This window comes from Lycorma delicatula, chromosome 3, assembly GCF_047948215.1.
Source record: "Lycorma delicatula isolate Av1 chromosome 3, ASM4794821v1, whole genome shotgun sequence".
Taxonomy (NCBI): domain Eukaryota; kingdom Metazoa; phylum Arthropoda; class Insecta; order Hemiptera; family Fulgoridae; genus Lycorma; species Lycorma delicatula.
This window is the reverse complement of record NC_134457.1, coordinates 165,840,343-165,860,046: the sequence shown is the minus strand read 5'-3', so window position 1 is coordinate 165,860,046 and position 19,704 is coordinate 165,840,343. Positions and strand designations below refer to the sequence as shown.

General features: G+C 28.9%; 1 protein-coding gene across 1 annotated transcript in view; it reads left to right on the top strand.

Annotated features, from left to right (window-relative positions):
• The window catches only part of LOC142322170 (uncharacterized), a 74,988-nt gene that overhangs the window by 4,907 nt on the left and 50,377 nt on the right, over positions 1–19,704 (top strand). The window contains exon 2 of the mRNA XM_075360938.1: positions 2,505–2,661. Coding sequence (XP_075217053.1) covers positions 2,505–2,661 — 157 coding nt within the window. The remainder of the gene's footprint in view (positions 1–2,504; positions 2,662–19,704) is intronic.

The following is a 19,704-nucleotide window of genomic DNA, read 5'->3' as shown; positions in this document are numbered from 1 at the left end:
CTGAATGTAAATAAGTAATTATAACAGTTTCTGAATAAGTAATAATAGTTACTGAAATAATAACAGAATAATATGATCAAAAAAAGAAAATTTATGAGTCAAGTTAGTTGGTGATTGCAACATTTAATTTTGTGAAACCCTTAATTTCAAGAATTTAAATAAAAAATGGGCGTAGGCTTCCAGTATAGTTTGTCTATTAATAGAAAAGACTCAGTAACGTGAATACAGTAATAATTATTGCAGTGACAGAATTAGGCTATATTCTATGTGCCCAGTAGTAACTATTCCGTGGTAAATTAAACATCAGGTGTGATTTCTTCTCTAATATTATATTGTAAACATATAAGAAATTCATAACTTGAGGTTATTTGGATATTACATTTCAAAGAAGAAAAAAAACAATTTCTGATTTGGTTAAAGAGCATCTTCAAGAGGATTTTTATGGTAGTTGAGGTTCAGGGTTTTTTCAGGACTGATTGATTTCTGACAGGGCAAGGCAACGTTTAAATACATTTTAACGTTTTTTTTTTTTTTTTTTTAATAATTTTGTACTAAATTAATGAAACTAGTACTAGTAGAACTGAAATTGTTCACAGTATGTGGAGATAAATATTAATTGGTTCTATGTAATAGGGATACGGTTGGGTAATAATGGTAACTGCTATCTTTAATTATTTCTTAACTACATTTTTAAATTACATAAGTATTGTCATATTTAATTTATTATGATAGAAATGATAATTTGTTGATAAATAAGCATTAATACTAAATTATTATTATAATAGAAGTAGTACTAGTATTGGATGAGTAACATTGATTTACGAATAATGAAAGATAGTTATAATCAGTGTTTTCTTTGATCTCTACGAGATTAGGCTTTGTTGTTGTTTGTCACTGTAACGTAACATTTTAGTGAATAAAATAATTTGGAACAAAAAAGGGAAGTTAAAACTTGTATTTTTGAAACTGCATGTAACATAGCTAAAATGGGAACCAAAACCAAGCAAACATATAACTTTAATAAAAATGCATTATCTGTTTGTGGATGATACCAGAACAGGAAGATTTACTTTCATTTTAACATTTTTGTATCGGTTTTAAGGGTCCGTTTAGACTAGCGGAATTGCTGACCATTGTGTATATCAAAGGAGTGGACGAGTCTTATGTGTGCACTTCGGGCTATTTTTGGACTGCAGAGATACAGTTTCTTTCTGAAAACCAAGCTTTCATGTCCTAGGGAACATCGAATCACAGTAACAGCCCAGCGTTCTTTACAATATGGAGTACTTATCATCTATTTATGTAGATTTGCTGACTGCTCTTTCATTTTTCAGTTCAGTTCTGCGTTTTATTTAGTGAGGACCACATTTTGAAATAGTTATTTACAAAAATGTATGATTTTGATGCAGAACCTGTGTCTAATTTCTTGGTGCTAGCAAATGCATTGAAATAAAAGTTTGTGACCTGTTACTCACCTATAGATTGTAGGTTTTTTAACTCCATTAAAATAAATTTAAATTTAATTTTTAAAACATTATTTTATAAAAAATATCAAAATAGGTATGGACTGCTGGCTGCCCTGAGCCTAAAATTAATTTTTTTCCCTTCATTTTTTCTCATTATGCCTACCATGCTGGTCTAGTAATTTGCAAATAACAGCTTATTTTTGAAGTTGAAGGTCCTGAGATTCAAACTCTAATAAAAATTAGTTTCTTTCATACACATTTGAGTACTAGAGAATGGATACTGGTATACCTTGGTGGTTGGATTTTTCAATTAACTACAAGTATCTGGGATGGTTGGCCTGAGTCTGTACAAAACTACACCTCATTTACATGTCATACATCATCTTATTTGGCTGCGACGGGGTTTCTTATTGTTTACTAATTAAACGTATTGCAGTGTATAAGTTAGGAAAAAAAAATTTAAAGCAAAATTTGAGTAGGAAGTTAATTTAATTTTGATTAACGTGCATTTTATCTTTCAATATAAAATATTTATGGGAGGAATTATATTCCGCATTTAATTTAAAATTTTCAAAATTCTTTTTGTAAAATTAATATTTACTGCTTCTATGAGTAGATGAATGTAATAGTGACATCACCCAGATGCAGGTGCTCTGTCACTATTTTAAATTATATCTTATATAATCTGTTCTTGTTTGATTTTCTTTTCAGTACCAGTTTACGAATTGTTTATTTAATTTTTAAAAATCACATTCATTTTCATGTTTGTTTATTTATTAAATATTCTTCTCAGTTATAGACCAGAAGTTATTATTATTATTAATTGTCTGAAATTCAGGATAAATCTACTGTTAATACATTTAACTTTTTTGTTATTTATTATAATCTTCAAACCTGTCAGATGCATAAAATTAAAAAGTTTTTGTTTAATTACAAATTCAGCTACCATAAAAAAACTTAAATGTAGGTGAAGGTAAATATTTTGTTGATAATGATCAACACTTTATTCATTCAAAATCATTTTATTTTTTGTTTTAGCCATGGATTGTAATTTTGGAACAAGTAAAAATTTTCTTGACAAAGTGATACATACTTGTCCTCGGCCTATTATTGACACTTCAGATGAGGAATACTGCTGTTTGAGAAGTGATGGTGATGTCGAATGCTGTAATTTATATCAGTTTGTTGGTGCAAGGTAACAACTTTTTTTTTGTTTTATTTTGCTTTTATGAAGTTGGGTACTCGTGCCAGTATTCTAAATTATTTATAGTTTGCATGCGATGTGGTTTTTTTCATTATCAGTTTAATAATTAACTATGATTTAATTAAAACCTAACTATAACCTGAACTCCAGGAGCTGGTGAAAAACTGATGCAAGAAATACTGATCAAGTATATTTCATTATGCAACTAATGTACTGCAAATAAGCCAGCTCCTTTAATCGCTCTCTACTTACAAAGATGAAAAACCATTATGATCATTGTAAAATTAAACATTGTCTACGTTTATAGAATGCACGGAATGCTGATGGGCAAGAGTATATTTGAATTGGTGAAGAAGGCGACAGGCATTCCTCAATTTCCTTAATAAACTTGACAAAGGATGCTTGTTATTTTTGAAATTGGTTAAGGCATTTTGGTGATTGACTTGAGTAATGTGAAAAGTAAAGTACAGTCATTAGATTCTTTCTTTTCCTGTTTAGCCTCTGGTAACTACCGTTCAGATAATACTTCTGAGGATGATATGTATGAGTGTAAATGAAATATAGTCTTGTACATTCTCATTTTTACCATTCCTGAGATGTGTGGTTAATTGAAACCCAACCACCAAAGAATACCGGTATCCACGATCTAGTATTCAAATCCATGTAAAAATATCTGGCTTTACAAGGACTTGAACGCTGAAACTCTCGACTTCCAAATCAGCTGATTTGGGAAGACGCGTTTACCACTAGACCAACTCGGTGGGTAGTCATTAGATTCTAGCATTCAATAACATTACAAAAGTCATTTCATTCATAAGTCAAAGTATAATTCAAAAGTCATTTCAAATCATTTCATTTTCTGTTTTTACATGATTTTAATGGAAGGAGGAACAGAGAAACAATGATTCCTGTATAATTGTTTTGACAAATAATTCTTGCATACCCTATACACTTTTTTGAGTGCATTAATGGTTTTTCATAGGGCATCTTAGATCAGCTAATAAGAATATACTACACAATGGCAGAAGTAAATTAATATGTTTGAAATTCTTTTATTAAGTATTTATAAGATTGTAGCACTTTAATTCCAGTAAAAACGTCAGTTTTCATGAAATAAGTATCAATATAACCATTGTAATTTGTGCAACTGTCATTAGGTATGTGGCTAAGAGAAACCAAAACAGAAGCAAATAATAAATGTGTTTTAAGTAAGTGCTGAGAAACAAAAGATATTTTAAACTCATACTTCGTAAAAATAATGATAAAAAGATTACAAAAATATACTAAGGACCTTAGCAGTATTTTGCTTGCAGAAAGGTTTATGTAGATTTCTCTAGATTCCAAAATGTGAATTAAATTTCAAATTTTACTGTGATTTATGGATACCATACAATTATCTGATGCTGAATGTAATGTGAATGAATGTGAGACTGAAAAATCAAATTTATGAAATTTCTAAATAAATCACTACAAAGTATCTATATTTCTACAAAAATTGGCCTTACTCTGGAGTTTGGAATTAGTATGTGAAGAAGGAACTATATAATATACACTATCACTTAACATTTTTTAACATTATAAAATGTAAAAAACCTCAACAATGACGTACTAAATGATATAATTAGATTATAATTAAAACCCTAATACTATTATTGGCCATATTCTAAATACATTTCTTGCTCAATAAATTTTCCAGAAATAATATCTGTTGTCAAAGTGATACAACACCACCAGACACTGAAGGTAGGTGAGAAAAACTACTGAAGTGTTATGATATGAGTTTTTAAATGCTTACATAAAACACATTCATTAACCAAATAATTTTTGGTTTTTAAAGAATTTCAGTAGTTTTATATAAATTTAATTCTTACAGTTTTTTTTATTTCTCATTCACTTGTATTCAGAATGGCATGTTGAGACACTCATATTTTTTTTAATCTTTTCATGCATTTGTTGTTAGTTTTGTTATCCTTCAGCTTATAAATCTTGTTTTCTTTTCAGTTGACATATAATAAAGGATGTGCTAGCTTCAGTTATTTTATATAACTAATTATGAAATGAGAAATAAGTTTGATTTGTTAATGTATTATGTGACTTTTCATTAAATAATATTACAAAATATCATTGACTTCTGTGTGAGTTGACGTAAATGTTGAATAGTTTATGTACCTTGGTAGTGGTGAAGAGAGAGTCAAAATAAGTAGGACAGTTGTTTTTATTGCTGAAATTAATGAGTAGGATTTCATTACATACAGTAATTTAAGATCAACTCTCCTAAAATCATATTAACTCTACAAATATGATGCATTTTAAAATATGCACTTGCATGTTTACAGACTGTATATATATATTTTTTTTTTTTGAAAATTCAAATAATTCATTAACATACTGACCACTGTGCTAAAGTAAATTAATATTGAATGAGGTTTAAACCACCAAAACCCAGCAAACAGATAAGTTAAATTTACCAAATTAAAAAAAAAAAGAATAGATTTTCATGGGATGCACATGTTCAGGTAGTATTTAATTGTATAATTACATTTAAATCATTTGTTTTTTGTTTGTTTTTTTAAATTTTAAATTCACCAAAATTGTTACTGTTTTATAATATTGAATTTTGTTATGGTTGAACATGCAACTATGCTGCCCAGTACTGGAATCTCATTCAAGTACTGGGTAGCATAGTTTCATATTGGTCCATAACAAGTCAAGACTATAACAGTAACAATTTCTAAATTTTAAAAAAAACAATTGATTTAAATGTAATTATAGAATTAAATACCTAATCTACTCAAGATGCGCCATCCTGCTAAAATTGATTCTTGGTATTAATTTACAAAGTTTAACTTATCTGTTTATTGTCTTTTGGTGGTTTAAGTTTCATTTAATATTAAATATATATATATATATTTGTAGTACCTTTATGCAGAATTATTCACGTTTCCAAAGTCTGTTGGAAGAACATTTATTAAAAATAAATATAATCAATCGTGTACTGTGAGAATAATCTTCTAACTGAATTAAATTAGGAGGTTTCTGACCTGAAAGTACCCAAGATGGTTTGCTTCTATTGTAAGTTTTCTCAGACAATTTAAGTAGATCTCTCAAATCGTAAACAATTTGAAGTTTTTTTTGCTTATTATTGATGTAGTTGGTAGAATGATAAATAACATAATATAAAATTGTAACAATTCTCTTGTGAAAATTCAGAAGAAAATTGAATCTTTTTTTTTAAGAATTCTTTGTTGAAAATGTTAAAAAATTCACATATTCTTCTCTTCTCAAGAGCATATATATGGTTGGAAGTCATTTTATTTGTTAGTCTTACTCTTTTTGTTATTTGTATCAAGACTTTTCTTTCTGTATTTCTTATAAATACCTTTTTTCTTATGGCAGTAGTTTTTGTTTTTAATTTTTTTAGATTACCAATATTTCAATTAAATTTGAATAAAACCATATTACTGATTTACGAAAATGTAAGTGTGTGAAATACCTGTTGAATTTGTTACATTTTTACTTCTTGAAGTCAATGCTAAGTTAAGCTTAAAAGTTATTGATGGGCTTTTGTTTTCTTTTAATTTTTTATTTAAGTTGCAAAGTTAAGATTTAAAGAAGGTATCGAATGAGCATTATTATTTTGAATTGATTTTTTTTTAAAGTATATTACACATTATTTTATTAACTTAACTTGATTAACCTTGTAAAGTTGACAGTAATCTTCTCCACTTTGTAAAAGATGCAATACCACTAAACGTGTCTGTAGACTGTCAATTTTATATATTGACTGGAATGTTTCTCTTGTCTTGTGTAATGTTGATTAGTAAGTTATGTATGGGTGTAAACTAATAATGATTTCTGAATCCTTGCTGGTTTAACATCAAGTCAAAAAGAATAATAAACTATAATTTTTTATCTGTTACACATATTACATTATTGTTTCCACCAATTTAGATGGAATTCATATAATGTATTTTAATTATCTCTAAACAAAGTAAAAGTGTTCTAGCCATTAATAAGTCCAGTCTAAAGAAAGTTTTGTGTAACTGTTGTTGTGAGCAAATTAAATATTTCACAGAGACTGACACTGTTTCCTATTTGTTTTGATCCTATTTGAATTCACCATAAGAATATATATGAGGTCTGTAAATAAAGTAATGAGACTAGTTTTTTTTTTGCAGCTGAAGTGACAACACGAGTTACTAGTAAACATATGGTTATATGAACAACTGATTTATGTTACGTATTAATATCTTTAGGCTATTATTGCCATGTAAGATAAAAACAAACTTTTCGTGAAACGAGTTTTTGTTGTGCATTACAAAAATGAGTGATACTAATTATGAGCCAAGTTGTGCAATCAGGTTTTGTTTTAAACTTTATGAAAATGTTACTGAAATTTTTTCAAAATTGAAAAGGGCATATGGAGATTATGCTCTGTCGTAAGCCCAAATTTTTAGGTGGGTTAAAGCATTTTCAGATAGCCAGGAATCAGTTGCAGATGATCCATGCTCTGGAAGACCATTAATATCAAAAAGTGACAACATTGTTGAGTGAATCAGAGACTTTTGGAGTTTTTGTCTTCAGGACAGACTGTAAATCAATATGTTTACCGAGAAATTCTTGAAAGACTACAGAAAAGAATTGCCTGCAAGAGACCAGCCATCAAAGACAACTGGATGCTGCATCATGACAATGCACCTTGTCACACTGTACTCTGAAGTTAATGAGCTTTTGGCAAAGAAAAACATTCCTGTAGTTCCTCAACCATCTTATTCACCTGACTTGAGTCTCTGTGATTATTTCCTGTTTCTTACTAAAAAAAAACACCTCAAAGGACACTATTTTGGAACAGTAGAAAACATTTTAAAAAATGTAACCAACTATCTGAAGTGATATTCTGGTTTCCGAGTTCCAACACTGCTAGAAGAGTGCGAAAACCATTTGAAGCGTTGCGTGTCTTCCCAAGGGAACTATTTAGAAGGTGATAAGAGTTCATGAATAATTGGATCGTAAATAAAAAGTTTTTCTGAACCAGTCTCATTACTTTATTTACAGACCTGGTGTATATATATATTTTTTTATTCATGATAATGGCTAGACTGTTCATCTAAAAACGTTCAAATTATGAAGGGAATGAGAAAAAGTTATTAAATTAAGCAGCTTAAAAAATTGATGCTAACCATGGTAAAAAAAGAATTTTCTCTGTGTTTTAAGGTTTTTTTTAAAGATTCTAATACAAAATTAAAAATTTAATAATGTAAAGTAAAATTAAGACTAATTAATTTTTACCATTATTATGAAGAAAGTTAATAAAATTACTTATTTTTAATTAAACTAATAAAATAAATAATAAAAAATAATTTTTTTGTGTTGTATGATTCTCATACCAATAGACTTGCCCGAATTATTAAGGTCATTTACTACTACAAATGGCTTCAGATGTGTGACATATTCCTTGTATAGTGCCACAATACTTACCCTTTTATAATTATGTAAGCAGATGTCACTCATTTAAAATAATTTCATGCCCTACATATCTTTTACTTTCTGTAGTATTCTTTTATGTACCTACTTTGTACAACCCAGAAAAATTTTTTAGTCGGCTTACACTAATATGGTTTTCTAGCCCACAACATGATAAACTTAGTTTCAGAATAATCATTATAAACTGAAAGTAAAAGCCCAATTTTTCTTAACCATTTGAAAAAAAATCTAGTTTTTTTTTATATATCCTTGTTTTACTGAAGCTAACATGTTTTTTTTTTTACTTCTTATTAATATTAACTGGATTAATGGTATTGTGTTTATCCTAAAGCCTGTCAGATTTTTTGCCTTTTAAAAGTATCAGAAATGACTATTTTTATTTATTTATTTTTATTAAGAAACTCAAGCAATGAAAGAAGCTGTGCTTGATGTAATATAGATGTTAATTGTCAGTCTGATTATGTATAATCCCTCTTCTTAGATTACTTTTTTATTTTAATGTTTGTTTAGAATTTCAAGTGGTGAGAGAAATTAACCACTTGGGCTTGAGTAATCTATTTTTAGGTGTTAATAACTGTCAATCTGATTACATATTATTTCCTCTTCATAGGTAGGTATGACAATGAAAACAATTTTATTGTTTTTTATTTCTATATCTGCCGCAATATATATTTACTGATGAATTTTTAGTTTAATAATGGTAAAAAGAGACATACAATGATTTATTTATATCTTACTAATTTTTTTCTGCTTATCTACAATTGTATTCAATTTGTGTTCTAATAATAAAGAAGTACCCTTTTGAGTTATACAACTGTACTATGTAATGGTCATCTGAAACAACTGACCAAACAGTTTACTGGTTAGCTATGCTGGCTTCTAGATCATGTTTTGGTATATGCTGACTTTCTAGATTATGTTTTGATATCAGGTTTGATTCCAGGCAAGGGACTATCATTTTTTCACCCATAGTTTTATTAATTAATTCATTCTTGTTAAAATACAGATATAATACATTTTCAAGATCATACAATATAAATATAAAAAAAACTTAAAAATATGATTTTTAATATAGTTAACTGTAAATGTTATTTTTAATTTGAGTGTAACTTGTTTATTTCCAGTTGCTCTTGTAATATTAATTTCAGTTTGGAATGGTTTATATTAAAAAAAAAATTGGCATTTTCATTATGACTTTTTGAAAAAAATGTTCGCAATAATGATATTAAGTAAATGTAATTAATTACTTTAAAATATATAAAATTAATTTTTTTCAGAATTTGGACACTAGTACAATAATATTCATAAGAAAAGGGTTAGCTTTATTGTATTACACAGTCAACAGTATTACAACAGTCTACAATAACAGTACTATTTTTATATGATTTTTATGGTACTTTCTTTGTAGCTGCAGTTAACTTTTTTTCATATACCGATTCATCCCGATCGTAATAATTGTTATTCTTATTAGAACACCTTTTTGTTATTGTGTTTGTTTCTGGCTTTACCTTAATTTGTATACATAAATTTTTTTAATAATTATACACTTATTCTGTCAATTTTAAAATACATCTTCAATTGTTTTTCAAATATAACAAATGACTGATTGAAATTAAATTTACAATTTTATAAATTATATTCCTCAAGCAATATAAACACATTCATTTAGTGTTTCATTGTAATCTATTAATCGTTAACCTTCTCAAAGTTATAGGCTCAGACTTGCAGAATTCTATCTTCTTAACCTTTTAAATAATATTATTGATAATTCATGGAAAGAAACTTGCTGATAAGTGAGCCAACTTTTTGAGGTCATTCGTGACAAATGTTTGATTGTTCAAAACAACTCATTACCCAAATTTTTTAATAAAATAAGCTTGACAATAAACCTTTTTAATGATAAAAGCGATTATGTTATTCTGTGAAATACTTGATACAGTTTAAATAGTGTGTTTTGTCTTTGTTCTTTCTTTTCCGTTATTTTCTTGGTTTATTAGGCCATTACTGTTTTAATGAAATCTATTTTTGTGAATTTTTTAATTAATGAAACATGTATGTTTTACTGTGAGCGCATATTACTTTTTTGAACACCTAATTATCATGTTTAAGTCTATATTCCCAATTATTAAATTAAATTGTCATTTTTAATAACTTTATTTTACATTATTTTAGAATAAGTTTGAACTAGCTTACTTTTATATGAAATATAACATTAAATGGTTATATTATTTTATGTTGAACAGACTGGAAATTGGAAGTGATGTGTAACGTCAGGTATTGATCAAGTAATGAGTGTGAGGAATGACCATGTGGTTCATTCAGTAGGTTAATGGTGGTGTGAAGATGGAATCTTCCCTTTCACTCAACACATTTCTATGTTCAAAATACAGCAGCCACCATTCTGAGAGGGGGAATTTTATAAAAATTATAACGCATAACTCAGTTTCGCCTAATCATTAGGAACCAGAATTTAATAAAAATCAAAAGTCGTGGTTTTTTTTGTTAACATGTTTCACAATCTAGTTGATCGAACCTAAAACTCCAAAACTTAATTAGCTTCATGGTCAAACGTATCACCATAACTAATATAGTTTTTATATATTTAATTTTTTTTCACACGCTACGGTCATTCATCTCATCCTCTGAAGCAATACCTACGGTGGTCCCAGAGATTAAACAAATAAAAAACACATATATAAATTCAAACAGTTTCTTATATTCCGCTAAATTCAAAAGCATAGTAATTCTCAAGGTTATCTACAATTATTTGACGTTCATTAAGCAATGAAAAACATGCATTATAGAAAGATGTTTGTATCAGTCAGATTTTAAACGGTGTTAACGAAAAGGATTACAAGTCTTTTTGTTTATTTTCTTGGTTGTGGTGCCATTGCAACTATAAAAGGAAAATATTACAGATATGCAAAAATTCTGGGTATCAAGATTGTTGCAAATGTCGACGTTTCAAGATCCCCCTTAGTCCAAAAAATAAAACCACTGGGTTGTCTAGTGGTGAACTCGTCATCGCAAGTCACCTGATTGCTAAGTCGAGAGTGCTAAGGTTGAAATCCTAGTAAAGGCAGTTACTTTTATGTGGATTTGAATCTAGATCGTGGATACCGGTGTTCTTTGGTGATTGGGTTTCAATTAACCACACATCTCACGAATAGTCAACCTGAAACTGTACAAGACTACACTTCATTTACAGTCCAAAAAACAAATAAGTTGAAGAAATTTTCGAAAAGTGTCTAGGTTTGTACGTATGAATTTATGTTAATTTTGATTAATATCTCAGGAACTGCTTCGACAAATTTTCGAAAATGGCCCAAAAAAAGTTCTGTAGCTTTGGTTGTTATTGAATGTGTTTACGAGATAAGTACCTGTACAGCAAGGTATTCAAATGGGACCCAAATATATTTTTATACTCTTAATAATACGGTATACTTTTTATGAAAAGAAAGTTATTTGGTCAACTGTTTTTGAAGGTTTTTATTTCGAATTAAGATTTTTTCTCGATTATACTACTAATACGGCACGATTTTTAAAGTAAAAACGTCGTTTGATCAAGAGGGTCATAACGGACCAAATTTTTTTTATTTAACATTTTGTCATTAACATCTTCAGCAATTATTGTACTGTGAATATTACGTAATTAAAATAATTAATAAACTGTATGGCTTTATTTGAAATGAAATCCGTCAAGCGGCAATGCCGGGAAATTAAATTTACTATTTTCTCTGAATTTGTTATTTTTGCATGAAGTTAATTTTTTGAATTACATATGTATTATAATTGCGTTGATTTTTTTTGTCAGGTTGATCAAGCCTGTTATTTGCTGTCTCTAGACGGTTGAATTATTTTTGAAATGTAAAAATTAATGCTTGTAGACAGATTTACTGGAGTTAATATCGATTTATGATAAAAGTTTTGTTTGTTAGTTTTAATTTTTTTGCGAAAAGTTTGTTTATATGGTTAAAATTAATTTCTTAAAATAATTATTTCGTTTGATAAAAGTTGCATTTCTAATCCAGTTTTTATAATCAATTCACTTTAAGAGCTATTCTGTTTTAAACAAACCGTGCGGGTTTGTTATAAACTGCTCGAAAGTTACATATACAAATTATATGTTTTATATTTGATTTATGTTAATCAGATTGAATACAATTATTTACGAATTAATTTCATGACAGCTATATTTCAAGTTATATCACTTGACAAAAACACTTCAGACGAAAAAGTATTATATAAATATTGTCGAGGCTAATAAATTGAGTCACCTTTTGTCAATTGATTTGTGTTACTGCACTAACACAATCGCACATACTGCAGTAAAATCTCACTACAAACAACAGCTAGGATAGCTCATACGCTTAACGCAGTAAAAACGTGTGAATTATGAATTATTAACGGTATTAAATTAGCGATTAGAATTCAGCTTCGAATTTTTTATTACTTTACATTCAATAGTTATACGGTCATAGTTATTTATAGACTTGCTCTCGGTTTCGTCAGAAACGAGGAGAATAAGATTATTAATTTATTCAATATTGTCATTGTTTATTTATTTTATTTTAATGTGGTTTGGTTAATTTTTTTTACGTTTTGATGATTCTTTTCATGCTTTCAATGAGTCATCGCTTACTGCGTGGATAGTATGATTTTATTTCCTGCTAAACTACATATTCCTTTTCGACCAACTGCTTATTTTAAATGAAAGTTTGCTTCGTGTGCATTATATCGCACAGCCATTATTATTTTTATCGAATTCCTTGTAATTGGTATGCCGTATAGATCATTTTTGCGTTTTTTTCTCGTTAGAATTGATAAACCGGTCACGTGGCCTTGTGTTCCCCCATAGTTTTTTTTCTTTTGTTTCGTCCATGACCTGTATGAGTTAAACATAAATATTACGTCATCTTTCGTAACAGAACAAAACTGCTTTTGTTGAGCGAGGATCCAATCCGGTCTACTGAAGGATATTCGGTTAGACGGCTTGACTTGTACATCTTGCAACCAATTACGCTAATTTTTTTATTTATTTTTATGAAATAAGGCGTATAATTTTTTTAGAAATTTTAAATAATTTTAGAGCATTAAATTTTATATTGTAATCACAGGAAATTCCCAAGGTTAAGTTTATCAAATTAACTGCAGATTTATTGTTGCACAGTTGTATCGGAATGTTTAGTACTATGACGAATCGTTTTTGTTTTCTTTAAGGTTATCTTAAAATTTCATTAATTTTTGTTAGTGTATTTCTTACTAGTGCATTGCAAGATGTATTGTTAAGGGAATTTTAAAACTAGTTAAAAACATGCAAAGTTACTATTTAAAGGTAATTTTAAATCTGAAAGTAAAGCTCTATTTAAAAAAGTAAATGTTTGTTAATATATTTAGTTATTTAAATATTTTTATCTTATTGTTACTAGTTGTCACTTGTCAATCATTAAAATTAAATATGGTACGTTTTCAATTAATACCCGCGGCTGTATATTAAATGCAGTATTAACACCACAATTATGATGTAGCGTGAATATTATTGCTTTGTTTTGTGTTCTGTAGACGTTTTTTTAATTGAATGGGAATATAACGGATTCGGGTTAAAATTCTGATTATTTAATGGTAAGAAAGAAAGGCAACGTACACGGTAGAGGGTAATTTTAATATAGTGTGAGGCTGTAAACAGATAGTGTCTTGTCTTCATGGAGTGGTGGTCGGAAAAACTTTTAAAAAATTATATCTTACGTAGTGTTGCCAAATGTTAATCTTTAGGAAGTATTTGATGATTTGTTTACTCTACGGATGGAAGTACATCATAGATTTAAAAAAAAATAAATTTAGTGAAATTATTTTTTCTATCTGAAGTATAACGTAAAACATCTTAGGTAAACAGCACTAATTAATCGTTTTTTTACGTGACAAATAGATTCCACGAATCGTCGATATTTACCTCTTAAAAATAGTTTATTTATTTTAACTCTATTTTAAAAACAATTACTGTTTTTTGTATTTTTAATTTATCTTTGCTGATTGGAGTTAAGTTACCTATTTAGTGGAATCGATTCGTATCGTGCGTTGTTTTCTACCGAAAAGGAATACGTTAATTTGTTCCTGTACACTGTCCCAGGGTTCCTTTTGGCTGTGACGCATGTAAAGCTTTTAGGTATGACTCTCCCCTCCATCCATTGTTATAATTAATATATTATGAAGTTATTAACTACATTTCATTTTTGGAAATTTTGTTCAAATATCAATTCGATCACTCTCGCGTGATGTACGAATAAATAGATACGGTTCGGATACTTTATTGCGATTCAATATTGCACGATGCAAAAAAAAATTCTTAGAAAGTGCAAAGCGATTTATATATTTACATTCAAGAAAATTGAATTTGCTACTAACTACTGTGAAAAAATTGCGTAAAGTAAATAATTTCAGTGGTGTCGCTCTTAAATCGCATGCACACTCGCATGTCTGTGTATTACAGGCATACTAACACGCATCGGTCAGTCGAGTTTTGTTGCTTGTGAGATGTCAGCTGCTTTTTATTTTGACCTCGTTAGTTGGGAGCAGGTGTAACTTGTTTTAACTTTCCCTCTTAAAACAGGCATGCGTCGTACTTTGTTATAAAATGCAACACCTATGGTTTATAGAGTACGAGCAAATCAGTCTCCGCAACTTAATGCGTATATATATATATATGAAGTCAACAAAGAGGGCGATAAATTTTAATAACTAAATTGCATGGAGGATTTTCTTTACGTTAGTGTAACTGTTACATTACAGTTACGCTAATAAATAAATTAATTAAAAAACATGAAATAGTTTTTTTATCTGAAATAAATTATAAAAAATTCTAAATGCTAGTAGTCGTCTTCGTTAAATTTTCTTTTAAAGATTGCTCTCATATCTGTAGTTTTACTTTAATGAGTTTAAGAAAAAATTTAAAGGACAATTCTGATAAATTTTGGGATTATTATTGTCTCATTATTTTTTTAAATTAAAACAAGTAAGTCTGACGCTTTGTTAGTACTTTTTCCTTTTTCATTACGGAGTTTAGTATTAATAAAATTGATGATTTCTAAATTTTTGTAGAGGAGGAGGTTTTTTTGCAAAAACATAATCTATTTTGCTTTTTAAAATCATTTAGAAATTCTTTCGAAGTGGATCCGACCCAGACAATATTCTTTAGACGTAAATTTTTTTAAATAAACTCTAAAGGTTTTCCCTATAATCTGTTGTGTAATTCGACAGCAAATTCACATAGTAGGCTTATCGAGCAATTAATGAAAAAGTCAATCTCCTCCCCCATCCGACAGGTCTTACAATGGATCCACCCGGTTCTACAGATCTCCGCATTCTCAAGTAGATCTAGCGCAGCGGAATCCCGCGCTCAACAATTGATCAACATAGATTAAACGTCGTTCCGCAATAGAAAATAAATAAAATCACTTTCGATTTTTGTTATTCATTGTGGGATTACATATTTATAAGCTATTAAACTATAATAAACGTTATTAAGGTTCAAACCTTATAGCAGTAATTTTACATTTTGTTTTTTACATTTAATTTATAACCGACTACATTAGTGGTAAGCGTTTATCTGATGAGGTCCCTAGAGGTCTGTAGCGCTATCGAATAAATATATGAATACTGTAGTCATACTTGATATATCATTACAAAAATTTCAGCTACGACGGCATACTCGTTAACTGTGTGGTACGTATTACATAACCTTTTCCCTAATTCATATCTCAAAAGCTACGTTATCGATTTTTTTTTTTTGTGGAAAATATTTGTGTTTAATTGCATGCTAACTTTTAGTTGTTAGAAGGAAAGAACTTGCAGATTTTTTTTAGAAAATTAAGATTAAATGACAGAAATAACAAAGTCCGTTTTAATGACTATAACAGGTAAAATTAAAATTAAAACATCATTTTACCCTGTCGCATGTTGTTTATCTTAATCGTACCGTTATATAGACGAATTGTTACGTTTTATGACAAAAAATAGATCGGATTGTTTAAAATGAATTATATATAGAGTTATTACTTCTGACGGTTATATTTTTCTATTCTTATCCAAACCGTTTTCGTAAATATTCCAGCATTAAAAAATATTAATACATTAATAGGGGGTAAGCTATGGTTTATTTATTTTAATAATTTCATTTTCTTTACCAAGGTTGAGGAAAAAAATTAAATATATGCGTTTATGAATCAGAATTTCCGTGTGTAACGAGTATGTTTGTATTGATGTTCTTTTAAAACTTATCAATTAAAACAAAAAAACATTGGACCGATCTGAATGATTCTTTAACAGAGGTTCTTATTGAATCCATTACTGGATCAGCACAGTAATACTATAAAACCGGCGTATTCATAGCGTTATTTATTATCTGGTAATACTTTGAATTCCTAAATTAAATTAATCAAATTCTGAAAGGATGGTTGTACTGTTCCGGCAAATGAAATCGGGAAAATAGACCAAGTTTTATTTTTATATGCCATTTATCAGAATCGGGTCGACCGTTCTCGATATACCTTGTATTAATTGAGAATTTTACTGTACCACGGGGTGCCATAATTTCTGGTTGTATGTCTGCCGATCTACTGTACATATAATTAAAGTTGATTTCTGTAAATAATTACTGATATCTGGTTTATATTCAGATTTATCTGTGTGTTCCGTACAAACATTTGAGCAAAAAGGTTTCTGGCTCGTTGAAGGGTTTTTTGTTTCGATTTTTATTGTTTTTACTGGATTACGTAAACAACATAACTTTTTAACGTAATTTAAAAATTCAATTAGCTTGATATATATCAAATTTACACGATTAAATCGTAAATTATTTCTGAACTAGAAATATTCGTCATTGGATGTTTCTCTCTTGATGAGAGAAATTTTTAGTTCAAAGATGCACCAAAATAAATTGATGAAAGAAATTTTTAGTTCAAAGATGCACCAAAATAAACCTAATGAGGACACCACATGACTTCCTTGTACGCCTATTAAATTATATATACACATTTTTTTGAAATGAAAAGTACATAAAATTTTATTTCATTATTAATTTCTGATATTTTTTCATGTTTTTTTTTTTTTTTTTATTGTATTGAATTATTATTTATTGTACATTTTTTTTACAATCAGGTTATTAAACAATATAGTTAAAAAAAAGGGAGATGAAGTCTGATTCAAATCGATGTACCTTCCCCTTATCAGATTCAAATAATTCATTTATTACAATTTAATTTGGCTATAACTCCAGAACCAATGAAAATTAGTACCATGTACGATATATCGTTCAAAAGCTCTCAATGAGGGCTTATTAATGCAGTAAATAAAAAGTCCAAAACCCCAATTTTTTAGATTTTGGGCTTTTTTTTGTTCACTTTTGGTTCAGTCGATTGAAGGGGTTGCACAACTAGATGTGATGTTACGACAGTCCTAAATCCAAAATTTCAACATCCTACGACTAATGGTTTTGATTGCACGTCCCCTTTTGATTGCAGTCAACTGAACCAAAAGTGTCCAAAAAAGTCCAAAATCCAAACGAAATTTGTATTTTGGAGTTTTGTGCAGTAATAAGCCCGTATTGAGAGCTTTTCAATATATATATAGTGGTACTTATTTTCATAGGTTTCAGAGTTATAACCAAATGAAATTTCAATTGATGAAATATTTGGATCTTAGAAGGGGAAGGCAAATCGGTTCGAATCAGACTTCATATATATATATATATTTTTTTAAATATATTCTTCATATATATATTTTTTTAAGGTGATGAAATTTTGTAACAGATTTCAAGGTACAAGAAGAATTAAAGTAAATAAAATTTGAAACAATTTTCGTGAAAGTTATTTTTAATTTTGATTTAGTGTTTCTTTTCTACTCTAAGTTCCGAATATGAGTTTGTGTGTGTGAAGCATCGAGTAGCTTAGCATTTTTTTATGCGTACTACCCGTATGTACTATATCCATACTATTCAGACACATACATACAGCACATTATTTAAAATTATAGGCATTATTATTAAACGTTTCATCAGGCAGAATTGTCATTAATGTTATCTTATCTATTTTTAAGATTACCGACCATATTACGTTACGTACACACCTCATTCGTTCATTATGTCACTAAACTTTCATTCATTCCACTATTATGTCACTAAACTTTATATATTTTTTTTTTGTCATATTTTTTTTAGATTTTATACAAACTTGAAATTCACGGAGTCAAATAAATGTGATTTGTATTACCACTTGACCTAAAAAAAAGTACTTATAAAAAGTGCGGAAGTAATTTTAATAATATTACAATTTATCTTCTACCGTTTGTTGTTGTTTATTACACAGAATAAGTATTGCTACAGCTAAAAAAATTATCTTCCCCAAATCTTTGCATTCTTGTTGTTTTGAAGATTGATATTCTTGATTTTTTAAAAGATTAGGATGAGAGGGTCGGGAGATATTGAGCGGACATTCCATCTTAACCCATTATTGCCCGTCGGGTCGTCAACGACCTATAAGAGATAATTTTTTTCCACGGCACGCAAAGGCATAACTCACCGGGTTGGTCTAGCGGTGAATTAGTTATCGCAGATTTGCGGTGACGAATTCACCACTAGATTCAGATTCAGCTGATTTCGAAGTCTAGAGTTCTACGGTTCAAATCCTAGTAAAGGCTAAATCCTAGTTTTATTCGAATTTGAATACTAGATCGTGGATACCGGTGTTCTTTGATGGTTGGGTTTCAATTAACCCACACACATCTCATGAATGGTCGACCTAAGACTGTACAAGACTACATTTACATTCATATATATCATCCTCATTCGTCATCTGAAGTAATATTTTATGGCGGTTCCAGAGACTAAACAGACAAGAGAGAGAGAGAGAGAGAGAGAGAGAGAGAGAGAGTGATGGTACGCAAAGAAATTATCAGGACCTAACAGAATTTTGAAAACTTATAACTTCCAGATTCTGTTTGGACGGATATAGCCGATCATCTTATTGTCACGAAGCAACTTTGGCGACGATATGCTGTGTCTGAATAAGACGACAAACACTTGCTGTAAGTGGTTCTATAGCGCTACATTACAAATGCTTCTTCGAATTTAGAAAAAAATATTACAACTAATGTAGTATATTGTTGTATCTTGCACCTATTGAAATATATTGCAAGTATATAGTACTAGTAGAATGCACAATATCTGCAAATATATTCATTAGCAATTAAATTTATTACTTACCGAAATGCAAATTTATTTCTGTGTACATGAATTAAATAAAATTGGTAGTTCATTTGTTTATAGGTATTACCAAAACAGTAGCTTATTCCCACCATTTTTTGTGCGGGCCGCAATGTTTAAAATAAAACCAACTTCAAATCTTATCATATTTGCCCGCTAGGTCGTTGGAGTTTTTAGTTCAGATTAAAACCTTTTTATTATTTTTTTTTATCATATGTCATTTCACTGCTTTAGGAACAATTCAGTAACACGATTTGATTAAAATATTCAGAAAAAGATACGGACACTAATGGGTT